This window comes from Accipiter gentilis, chromosome 3 (genome assembly GCF_929443795.1).
Source record: "Accipiter gentilis chromosome 3, bAccGen1.1, whole genome shotgun sequence".
NCBI lineage: Eukaryota > Metazoa > Chordata > Aves > Accipitriformes > Accipitridae > Astur > Astur gentilis.
Genome location: NC_064882.1, coordinates 17,832,781 through 17,845,701, shown reverse-complemented (window position 1 = coordinate 17,845,701; position 12,921 = coordinate 17,832,781). Strand labels below are relative to the sequence as shown.

General features: G+C 45.7%; 1 protein-coding gene across 1 annotated transcript in view; it reads right to left on the bottom strand.

Annotated features, from left to right (window-relative positions):
* The window catches only part of KDR (kinase insert domain receptor), a 32,652-nt gene extending 28,467 nt beyond the window's left edge, over positions 1-4,185 (bottom strand). The window contains exons 1-5 of the mRNA XM_049831421.1: positions 4,002-4,185; positions 2,604-2,694; positions 1,902-2,098; positions 594-718; positions 100-268 (exon numbers count right to left, since the gene is read on the bottom strand). Coding sequence (XP_049687378.1) covers positions 100-268; positions 594-718; positions 1,902-2,098; positions 2,604-2,694; positions 4,002-4,053 — 634 coding nt within the window. The 5' untranslated portion in view covers positions 4,054-4,185. The remainder of the gene's footprint in view (positions 1-99; positions 269-593; positions 719-1,901; positions 2,099-2,603; positions 2,695-4,001) is intronic.
* Positions 4,186-12,921: the final 8,736 nt, after the last annotated feature.

Here is a 12,921-nt window from a genome sequence, read left to right as displayed (position 1 = left end):
TAATTGGTTCAGTATGTTGCAGTGAGCAAAATAACATTGGCTATAGAGAAAAAAAAAAAGAAAAAAAAAACAACAAAAAACCCCAAACCTTTGGCTTACCTACAACTGCAACTATGTATATCACAGACTGGTAGCTTTCATCATCTATTTTAGCTTCACAGAAGACCATGCCCGCATAGTTGATTAAATGACTGGGTATAGTGAAGCCTTTTTTATTATTCCACGAAATTGATTTACCATCAGGAACAAATATCTTTTCTGGATATTTCTGTTTGAAATATTGATAAAATACATAGTCAGATTTAAAAAATCAAACAACCCTGAATTTTCAAGTCCAACATTTTCCATAACCGCAGGGTCCCAGTTTTAACATCCTAGCTCAAGCAATCTCCCTTTCATAGGCAATCACTCCACACTTTGAGAGCGCACAATCATGGACAAATACAGTTACAGCACTCACCTTGTAATCACAGGCTGTAAAATTTCCAAGGATGGAAAGAAGTTTTTAAGAAATGTATTTATACTTCAAGCAATGTATTTATGTCAGAGTGATTTCAACTAACTCTTAAAAAAATAACGGGCTTTTTCCTTACCGCATGTAGAGATACATTGAGATTTGATACGGTTCCAAGGCACGGCACTACCACAGTTTTATTCTTAGTGATGTATACAATGCCAAGCTGATCACTAACTGAAGTCACAAATGGAGATCTGTAATCTAGAAGAATATTCAGTTGGTAAATGGATATTATTTGTCATGTGATTATGGAGGAAACTTTTCCAATTTTGTTCTTTCCCTGTCTATTTCTTCTCAAACCAGTTTTCTTCTTTTCTATGTGGCGAAACACTTAAAGCAATGAGACTAAACAGGGGGTACATATTTTGACAGACATCCCCCCCCCAGCTTTACAATATCAATATTCTCAAAACAGTTACCAGCAGCAGTGCGCACTTTGGAGAATAACTTCCTGCCACTGCAGTCTTTGTGCAGACAAAAATCTGATTTACCCTAGTGTGACTTTCCCTGCATAAGTATTACTGGAAATATCAGTTAAAGGTAGTGACATGCTACATTGGCTTCCCCCAGTGGCAGCATCCCTTTCAAAGCCAGACCAAAAAAAAAAAAAAAAAAAAAAAAGGAAGTTCATGATCTTATAAAACAAGCTAACCCATGTACATAATAACATCTCATTTTTCAAGACGGTAACTATAAGTTAACAATAAAAAGGAAAAAGGGCGCATAAGAAAACGAGTATGATGCCACCGGTGCAAAAAGGCAGATACCTCAAAGAATGCGCTTACTTAAGCTGAGTGTATAACTAGAGGCTTTGCAGTGTCTGTGATGCTCAGCTGTGCTGCTACCAACACAAGTGACAGCCTGAGTTTGAAAGCTTAGTTTTTACAGCCTAAACAGATTTTACCATCACAGTCAGCAAGTGTATGGAAGTTTACATTTTGGGGTTGGGTTTTTTTGAATGGTATCAGATAGTACAAATTGTAAAAGGGATTGGATTTGTCATTTTTAATAAATATACATCTCTGTAATCTTCCCTTGTACGAAACTCCTGCTGAGGTCATTAATAGCTCTGCATTCATGACAACAGGATCAGAGTGCAGTGGAGATATGTATGCTAAGTTCTGGGTGGAGGCGAATACCAGACCAAGTACTACATACGGCAGGTCAGTTCAAAATTACAGGTACAAAGGCTTTTCTGTTGATGGCAACTAGCATACTGGCAGGTAATTACTCAACATGAAAACAAGAAAAATAACAGTTTCACAGGATCAAAAATTCTAGGATTAATAAATTTTAATGTCAAAATCATTTTGAGATACTTGATATCCATTTTTTTCTCTTGAGGCTAGGGGAAGAGCCACCTAAGGGCTGTGTGAGCACTTACCTTGAACGTAGACATAAATGGTTGTAGCTGCCTGGTTGTCCCTGTAAAGGCACCTGTAATCCCCTGTGTCATTGCCGATGACTTTGAGGAGAGTAAGTGTCTTGCAGTAGGGGCCATCGCTGCAGTCTGTCACAGAGATACGCTTCTCAGCACTGCTCTGGTTGCTTGGCCAGGACCACTCCAGAGGTCTCTGACCGCTGGGAAAGCAAAAGTTAGAGGAGCTTGAGCATGTGACGAGTGCCAGTACTGATGCTAATGTCACAAACCCCAGCCCTGCTAGTCTCTACAGCTGTGGAGAGGAACGGGCTTCATCCCGTCTCACGGAGCATCAAGCCACGTAGGATAAATTCATGTTGTTAATACCTATAAGGAAGCTACTTGAGATTTACGTTCTGCTGAATCTAAGTGACACAGTGCCCAGGAGGGAGCGAGCGTCAAGAGCATGGCTCACCGGCGGGCTCCATGAGGACCCAGCTGATGCTTCCTCCTCCCAGCCACCCTGCGCTCCCCAGCTCTCCCTTGCTGCAACCCTCTAAGATCATTTCTAAAGTCTGTCAGGGAAAAGAGAGGTGGGAGGCACAAAGGGAGTGGAGAGTAACGGGAGTGATGATGGGAGAGAGACCAAATCACCTCTGATTCTGTACAAAAACTCACTACATAAATTACCCCCATCAAAATCATGCTGGACAGATTTGCCCTTACCTGCAGGTAATATTTAGAGTGTCATTTGCAGTTATTGTGAGGACATCTTTTTGGATGCTAAGGGTTGGCTGATCCAGAGAATGAAATAAACCTGCGAAAACATGTATAAAAACCTACAGATCGACCCAATAAACAAAGTAAATGCTACTCAGTCAGAAAAGCATTATATATAGGAATGTGCAGCATGTTTTAAGCGGACACTTTCACATCACCTACTCAGCAGTGAAGGGTAAATAATGACTTTTCACACATCCCAGAAAGTTCAAATACTCTGTCATAACAGGAAGCAAAGGCAGATGGTCAGGAGCTAGCTGCAGAGCACTACAATTCAGGCAGCCAGGGTGGAGTTCCTGTTTTCTTGCATTGCCAACTTCAAGGTCTAACAAGAGGATGTGGGACATTGAAACGAAGTGAACCTTCATCTGATGATCTCACTCCCTGGGGAAAGGGATTACTAACTTTTCTTATAATAAATTGAGTATACTTACGTTCTTCGAGACCGCTGATCAATGACTTATGTGAAGAAACTATTTCACAGTTTGTCACAAATTTGAGACCCCACGAGTTTATTTTAGCCCATGATTTTCTAAGATTGCCTCTTGCGTTCTAAGCAGTTAGGCAAAAATCTATTCCTACCAGATCGTATTCGTGCATGGGCTTTCATCACGCCCATCCCGAGCCACCCGCGCCCACGAGGGCTGCGATCTGGGTGCCAGTGCTCGCTCTGAGGCAACAGCCCAGCTTTGCGCAACATTCGCCAGTACCGCAGGGAGAGATTTTCCGTCCACCCTGGCTGCTCCCATCACTGTCAGGAATCCCGCCTCACCGGGGTGAGCCAGCAGCCCCAACCAGGACAGCTCGGCCAGCTACGACGGGCGACAAGAAAGTGCGGCCAGACCGGGACCTTCCCTATTTCCCTAGTATTTCCCCACGCTTTGATCCCTGGCATCCCCAGCAGGTTCTTCGCTGATGACGGGTTTCCCGCATTTGGCTCCCGGGACATTTTGCTCTCGGAAACAACGGCTGATGCTAGAGCCAAGCGAGCAGGACACTATGCCATGGCAGGCAGCCCTCTCCGACGGGCCAGCTCCTGGGCCGGAGAGGACAGGAGGACGGGAGAGGAGAGGGCAGGAGAAGAGAGGAGAGGAGAGGAGAGGGCAGGAGAAGAGAGGAGAGGAGAGCAAGCCCTCAGCGCTGGGCGCCCCGTCCCCCCCAGGGCTCGCACTGCCTCACCCTCTCTACCAGCCCTGGCCACCCCAAGGGAAACCCGCACCCGCGCCGCTCCCGGCACCCGATCGTCCCCGCGCCCCCTCTCCTCGGGGCCCCGCGGGGCTGCCGGACCCCGGCGGCTCCCCGACAGGCCGGACCCGGGGCACCCGGGGCTCCCCGAGGGCTTACCGGGAGCCAGGCACAGCAGGACCGCCAGCAGCCGCGCCGCACCGACCTCCATCCCGCGGCCGCCGGGCGCTGCGGGGCGCGAAGCGAGCCCTCTGCCCGACGGCGCCGTCGGGCCGGCAGCCGAGCCGAGCCGAGCCGGGCAGGGCAGGGCCGAGCCGAGCCGAGCCGAGCCGAGCCGAGCCGAGCCGAGCCGCGCCGCGCCGAGCCGAGCCGCACGGCGGGGATGCGGGACCCCGGCGAGCAGCACCGCCCCTCTTGTGCCCGGGGGCGGTGCTTGTGGCCGCGACCCCGCCCCCCGCCGCCGTGGCCCCGCCCCCCGGCCCCGCCCCAGGTCCCCGCGGTGGAGCCCGCCGGGGATGCTCTGGTTTGGAGGGGGTCCCCGGGGGCTCTCCTCCCTGCTCGGTGGCAGGAGGGCCTCAGGCAGAGCAATTCAGCGTCGCCTGGCCCTTCATCGTGCGTGTCTGGGGTTTCTTAAAATCCCCTCAACAGAAGTGACCCCAAAGACCAACCCTATGGGGCACACGCAGTGAGACGCAGCCATCTTCCCGCTGGCAGCCACTTCATCCAACCGGGTTTGAAGTGTCTGGCGGTATCAGTGATGAGTTCACAACATGGGAGTCCCCGAATCATGTAGCGTGTACCCGCCCCCCCCCCCCCCCCCCGGCCCCAGCCTAACTGGCCATATCACGTCTAATGGGATCCCACAGGTGCCCACCCTCTGCTGGATGCTCCCCAGTGGTAGTAATCGTTCCCCTCTTACACCAAAGGTTTGATTTTTTTCCACAAATGACACCCCCCCCTCAACTGGAACTATACCTTTTAATCAAAATTATTAACCAGTGACTGTTGAAAGAGAAGTTTGTGAAGTAGCAGTTTGGGAAAAATAAACACATGGTTATTAATGCTTTACCCATACACATAACCATAAAGCCTCTGGGGGAAATAAATACATCAGTGTAGATAGATACATAGATAAATAAGTAGATAATCAGGTAGATGGAAACACACAGCTACGTACATAACTATGCATGCATATACATGTATGTATTTCTACATGCTACATTTTTCTCTTTCCCTGCAAACCTGCATGTGAGCTTGTCCACAAATGACTAAGTTAATGAAGCAGTGATTTTATTTTGCATGCTATGCAATTCCAGCTGTTTTACTGTACCGGGGGATGAGTGTAATTTCCTTTGAAATTACACCCCTGTTGCTCACAGAAAGATACAGGGAGTGGGAGAAGCCAGATTTCTATACTGATTTTTCCCAGAGATCCAATAAAATCCATGAGAAGTCAAAGAAGGCTCACGTGGTTCAAGAGGGACCAAGCCAGCACCGTGCAAATAAAATGTGTTCTCGCTATTTTTATGAGCTCTTAAACCAGAAAATCGGTAGCCCTCATTAATATTCCCACCTCCATCATACTGCAGGCCAGGTCATTGGTATTTCTAAGTGATTTTGGGAACTCTGGCAGTGATTATTACTAAACAACTGATCCTCGCTGAGACTAGGCTGCACATAGGGTTTATGTGGTAGTGATAAACGCCTAGTGAGAACCAAGGGTACCTACTGCTAAAGAGCCAGTTTTTGGTGATGCTGGTTTTGTTGGGTTTGACTACAAAGAGAAAAATTTTGATAGGGGATGGATGATCTGCAAGAACTGTTTGTCTCCAAAGCAGTTTAGCTAGCCAACAAAGCAAATGAAATTATAGGGGTAAGTTGAAAAATATTCACATGAAATTATTACAGGATCCATAGAACACAGTAAAATCACTGGCAGATCACCTTAGTGCTTTCTGCGTTCCTACACGAGGTTCCAAAAATGCAATCTGAAGAAAATATGCCACAATATTGATTTTAACAGGGGTCTTTTCTGAAATTTAGTCAGATGATGTGCAACTAGGGCTTCCTGCAATACCACTTAGGCTCTCTTTTCATGCACAGTCATCGCTATTAAGTGCGTGGTTTGGAGGGGGCTGGTTGGTTTCATTGTTGAAAATTATTTTGGTGCCTGAGCTTTACGGGAACAAATACCCACTGTTTGCCCTAAGCATATCTAAGCAAAGATAGATGAATGCTAGCCCTCCCCAAGCCCTTTGGTGTTTGCCATATCTCCTGCCTCCTTCTCCCCTGCAGTGTCCTGAGGAAGGGAAGGGAAGGGAAGGAAAGGAGGGGAGCTGACCTTTCAAACACACAAACCTCCTGGCCGGTCAGTGCACACATCGAACTGCACAGCCAGCAGCGAGGAACTTGCTCATTGTGAATGTTGGGCATCCACAGGGAAGTGCACATTTCAAAAGCACAAAGTGTTTTTATCTCCCTGAGTGATCCCAGTGAGATCTCAGTCTTTACACTGTGCTTCCTAAATGGAACACAATCCTTCAGTACTTTGCCTGGCTGTCAGTATAATCTTGTTAACTAGGGTAATGCTTCAGGACCTGCTGCTTCACTGTATGAATTGCCATCCCTATAGTACCAGGGACATTTGTGATACCAATGAGCAAAGTAGAAGATAACTTCTTTACACACCAGACACTTGAATGGGGCCCTGACCCTGTAAACATTTTAGCACAAGAATAACTTTCCTCTGGAGAGTCATTCTACAGATGCAGGGCTTTGCATCTGAATCAAATTACATATATACGTGGTGTTGGTGGGATTAATCATCTAGTAAGATAAAGTAAAAACTATAGCCAAAAATCATTGGAAATGGTAGGTGTCTGGGGAAAGTGAGAGCTAGAAAAGATGTGAGGTGACTTTCCCGACACAGGATGTATGGTATCATATGATTTTTTCTATTTTGAGCTTTGATGGGGCTTTCTCAAGTGGATTGTCACTGGAAGTTGCCATGGGGAACCTCTGAGAAAAAAAATCAACCTGAGCACAGAAGAAAGACGGTCATCTAAAGTTCAAGTGACAGATTCATCTAAATACACTGCTACTGTGATAGCTATGGGACAACAGATGTCTGGTTACAAAACCAAACCCCCAGTGATTCAAGTGATGGCAGCTTTCTTATCCAGCCTTTTAGGCTGTAAACTCTGCACAGCCTTTGTGTCATCCTTGAGACTTGTGGAGTATCTGCCATAGCCCAGCTTCCAGCGGAGACTATCGGTGCTGAACCATGGGGAGGTAGTGAGAGAAGCCAAATATATTAATGTTATTGAGTGAAGTACAGGGTGGGATTTCCTTCCTCCCCAGAGACAGTTTCAATCTGGGAAACTTCCTGGGATCCCGAAAACAACATGTAATGGCTTCTAAAGCTACCCCACTCTCTGTCTCAGCACCCTCACCTGCCTTAAATGACAGGCAATCCTCCCAAGACATTTCAAATCTGGCTTAGTTCAGAAAAGCCTGCTCCTGCCTTGGCCAGACAATTCCAGTAAAGAAACCGGAGGCAGGAAGGAGCTCCACGAATGTTCAGCCCTCCTGCCACACTGAGCAGTTCTCAGTGGGACCAGACCCGGAGATTTGCAGGAGACCTGGTAGCTGACAGACGGGAGGCAATCAGGCTATGTGCATCCCTCTGTGTTTCATCAGATTGATTCCCTGCTCACACAGCATCTCCCTGAGCCCCTTGGAGAAGGAGGCCCCATCCTGAAATCAGTGTGTTCCCAGTCTTGGGGTTATTTTCCTCCTTCCCTGCAGCCTCTTTCTGCCGCAGCCCCCATGCAGGGGAAACTCTGAGTCCACGGACAGTCTGTGGGAACGATCTGTGTGATGGGACGGGGGCACGAAGTCTCACCTTGGCCAAACAGGGCCAGCAAGCTTTTGTTTATGCATCTGCTCCTCTGGTCACCAAAAGCTCTTTAAAAACAAGACAGAAAGAAGCAGCAGAGGAACCGGACAACCCCCCTCCCCTCTCCTCCCTGACCTGTCACGACTCCCCCAGGCTCGCTGGCTCTGTCAGCACCTCCCGGGCAGCCCGGACGAGGAGTCCGGCCAGAGTAACTGCGTCCTCAGGAGCAGCCAGGCTGCCTTTTGTTTGCTTAATTATTCAAATAACAACCTGGGGGGAGATAAGGGCTGGCACTGGGAACACCGATTATGTGCTTTCTTGCTCACGTAGCTCAATAAGTCTGCAAGTGGTCAACGTCCCGTGCAGAATACATCTGGGATGCAGCAGCCAGCGGCCAGACAGGCTCGCGGTCACACTTCTGGGCCACAGCTGGGGCTGGCTGCAAGCACCTCAGCATCTAATGCAAGGGTGGAAGCTACCCCCAGCTCTGTCTACATTGCACATTGCACCATTGCAATGGCCTGCACCCTTGCAACAACCACTGGAGCCAGGCAGTATGGTCTTAGTGTGGCTTTCATCAGGCATGCTTCACTAGTACACTGATAAACATTGCTAAGGCAGACATGGAAGCACATTCAAGATGCTGCTACAAGAAGAAAATGAGAAGGCATTCATCTAACATTGAACGCCATCACTTTTCATATAAACCACATGCAAAATCAGAAATACATTTAGCATGATGCATACTCCATGTGTAGACCCTGGAAAATGTCTTGGTTTGCAAGTGGCATTGCAAAGGACAAAATCTATCCTTCCAGCTAGAAATGAAATAATAACTGTCCCAGGTGAGAACAGGCATGGAAGTAGGAATGAGAAAACATAAACATACATTTTCAGAGTTGCCTAAGGGTAGAGATTTGAATTACCCTATTTTCAGAGTATGCCAAAAATGTTGAGACCCTTGCTGGAATCCTAACACGTCACTTGTATTTGGCTATGTCCAGCTATAAACAGGTAGTGTGAGTTCGGCATGTGTGGACATCCCCAAAGCGGCTTTATTCTAGCTTGGCTGGATGCTGTTGGTAACAAAACTGGAGGAGCAGGTTCATTGCTGTCAAGACCCAGACTAGTCTAACTTGCCTTGGATATGTCTCTCCACTCCTAGGCACCTAATTGTGGTTGCAGGCATGTGGAATTTTAGGGACACACCTTTGAAAAATTCAGTATCTTTCACTGTTTATTTGCTTGCCTCCATCATGTCCTAAAACCCTGTATAACTGCTCATGCCAGGACAAGAGGGTCCTACGCACCCTCCATTCAAGGAACTGCTGTTCAGTTTTGCCCCACCAACCTGGTTTTCCCCACCAAACCCTTTGTGGGGCAAGGACTTTTTGGGGAAGAGACAAATGCCTTTACTTGTTTATGTGGCTGAACTCTCTGGAAATTTCTTTCCTGCTTGCAGCAGGAAGCAGCTCTGAAGCATCACTTTCTGGGCAGGAAACAGAAAGTAATTCAGTGGCTGGGCTTCTGGCCGTGTGGTCAATCAGGCTAATGGATGGGCAACTGGTGACAGGGACAAGCTACAGATTCTTGCCCAGAAGTAAGTGACATGCAAATTTTTTTTCTATTTTTTTTTTCTTTTTCTTTTTTTTTTTCTTTTTGCCTTTTTTTTTTTTTTTTTGGAGGGTGCTCAAAGTTGATAGTATGTGAAAAAAGTCGCAAAGCCTAGGTTGACAAAACTGCCAGAGAACGAAAAAATCTTTTTTTTTTTCAGTAGTTCACTGGTGCAGCATGCTCTCACTGCATCCCCTCCCGTAAAGAGATTTGCATCTCACAAGAGTACCCTCACCTTCACACAGCTGTGTTTTTATGCCAATTCCCTTAATATTCACTGAAGGAGAAGGAGAACAACGGAGAAAGCATCACGCTATTCACAAAGAGGGTCCTGGAGAAGACACCTGGATTCTGGCCCTCGCACTTCCAAATATTGAAGGATTTTGTTCGATATGGTAAAGTGCCATCAGGAAGGCTCAAATGCTCATCGGCTATAGTGTGGTGCCTAAGGCTTTCTACTGACCTGAAGCCAGGCCTCCCACAATCGAATTTCCATGGTGGTGGAAGCCTAACTGCTCAGGAAACAGTCTGCCAAAAATATATGTTACTGGTTTGTTATGAAATAAAGAAAAGTTATAAATGTATCTGATGGGGAGCCAGCCTGTCCAACATATTCTTATAAGAAGTCATTGCATTAGGAGCAGAAGCAATGCACCCCAACTCCCAGGGGGTTTGTGACCCCCATATCGCATAAGGAACAATCGCCACCTGAAGGTTTTGGGGTTGTTTGTAGCACCTTTCTGACATGGAGGTGTCTTGGTGCCTGCTAAGGATTTTATCATGTTTCAGCCTTTCACTGGTGAGGGCTGTACTGAGATGTCTCTCCTGCATCCTACCACTTTTTAAATGAAATATATATGGACTTAGTATCTTAGAGATATTTGACCACTGTCGCGTTTGAGGCAAGTAGATAGAAAAAAATAAAGAGACAGACATAGAACGTGATTAGGTAAGTCCTATTTCCCTAGGAAACCAGCCTAAAATTTACAGGTCACACCAACTGGAAAAAACTGCCAGCACTTTGTAGGACAGGATTAGAAACTGGAGGCAACTCAAAGGAGAGCAAAGCACTGTCAGAAATTGTGAAAACCAAGCCTACAAGGAAAAGCTGATAGATTTGAGACTGTTCAATCTAGAGGAAGAGAAGATCAGACAGACGGGTGTGATAACAGCCTTCCAGTGGGGAAAGACTGGAGGTCCCTGATCAATTATCCTTATAGCCACCAAGGGTAAGAGAGGAAATAATCAGTCTAATTTTCTGGACAGGAGATTTATCTCAGATAAAGTGGAACATTTTCTGACTTTCAGGGCAACTAAGCACTGAATAAGGTTGTCTGGGGAGTCTGGGACTGGCATCAATTGAGGTGTTTAAGATCGGGTCTGACAGATCTCTGTCATGGGTGAAATTTAATTCTGGTTTACAATAGCAGTAGCTATTAGATACTCTTCTCAGGTTTATTCAAGTCCCACATATTCATGATTGATGGGAATACAATTTGTGGTTTCCTGTTCTTTAATAAAACAGCCCCAAAATGAAGCACTTCTTTATTGGGTCAAGTGTATCATTTCATCCAGCCTACAACATTTCAGTATTTCTTTTCAGCTGGGAGAACTAACATGATCAATCTGAGCTGATACCTCTTCTACTTCTTTTTTTGGAAGGTATCTTGGAGTGAGTGGATTTGTTGTCATTTTTTTGCGTTCAGCCACAAAACTGAAAAAAACCCACCCAAGCTCCAAACCATTATTCACACAACCCTAGTTCCAGCTAGGAACTCCTGGGAGAGACCTCAGGGCACAAGTTGATGGGGACTTCTGAAATGTGTCTATAGTTGCCAAAGTACAAGCAGCGCTTTATAGTGATGGTTCGAAATGATGTCAAACGACTTTCCCAAATCAGTGCCAGTGGCAGTTTACAGGCATGTTTTGACAGCGCGTGACTTCTTTCTCAACTAATGCTCGCCAGTCCATTTAAACAGCATTTGGGGAAATGTCCAAACTCGTTCCTTCCGAGTAATTAATTTTCTTTGCAAACATTTTCACAGCCAGGATAACAGGGTGGTAATTGAAGAGTCTTATGGGACATAAGGTAGGGTCCCCACAATGTAGGTATGTAAGACTATAAAGGACCGTGAGATCCAGAAAAGGGCACAGCAAGGGCTGCTACAGACGCAGGAGGGATATCCATCACTCTACCACTCTTCTAAAGACTTTCTGGGGTACTAGCACATCTAGCTTTCCCAGTCCCTCTGAAGAATTACTTTTATCTCAGCAGTGAGGAATCCTTCTTTCAAGTATGCTACGGTCAAAATTTATTTGCACAGCAGATATCTTCAATGTGATTAATCACTTTGAAGTTGTAATTCACAAGTTGATTTTTAACACCTATGTCCCAAAAGCCTTTTTCTTACACAGTATAAAAGTTCATCACAACAAATTGTTTATGTGCCTGTTAATCTTTTTACTTGTTTTACTCCATACCCACTTTTATGAGATATTGGCCATCATTCGTCCCAAATAAAAGAACCGTTCCACTAGTGGCAAGTTCAGCTTCTGTCCAGACATCCATTCCAGGACAGAAATCAATCAGGTTTGAAAAGGAACAGGGAGAATGTCTCACCTTAATTGCTGAGAAAATTCCTCTTTTTACAGGTGTGCAAATTACCTTTCAACAGTTTGGGGAAGCAGACTACCTCAGTGCTTGCAACCAGATTCTTCACCCCAAAACCAGAAACCCTAACCCGAAAGTCTGTTTTCTACATATTTTGCCTTTGTGAACAAGTTGACTGATTGATTACACTTTTTTTTATCATCTGACTATTTTCTCACACCTCTCCTGCAAGCAGAAGCTTCATAGCAAAAATCATACCACCTTCTCACTGTTTTCTGCTGTGGCTGTAGCTAAATGAATCCTCTGAACATTTAGTAGCTGATGTGCGGCAGTGGGGCTCCCAGAAGAAAAGCATCAACAGGAAAGGAAAGGAACTGACCAGGCATTGGCTGTATTCCCCACTGAGTTTGTCTCACCAAAGGTTGTCACCAACCAAAGGTTAAAAAATACATTCCACTTTGTTTTCTGGAGGGGATGCCCGAACAAGCCGTGCACAAAATTCATAGAATCATCATTATGGCCAAAAGGAAATATTAGGACATGTAGTCTGACCTTTGAAAACTGCAGGCAACACAGGGAGCCCAACTGGGACACAATTCTTCATTATTTAAGCGCAAATTCTACTAGAAGGGAAGAGGAATATTTACTAGCAGCTTGAGCCTGGCTGAAGTTAGAGCCAGTTGGTGAATAGCTGGTGAAGGATTCAGAGCCTGTACGTTATTCAGGAGGATATATAATATATAGGATCATATATAATAGCAGCCTTAGCGCTGTGTTGAGATTATTCTACAAAGACAGACGATAACTGTACACTCATATATACGGGGGCTATAATAGACACATACATCTGTACTTGGTGGGAGGTCAGGAATATTTCTGGAATTCTACTAGTATAGCATTTATTAACTACACAGTAAACATAGCTGATAAGCATTTTGAAATTATTTCATTTCACT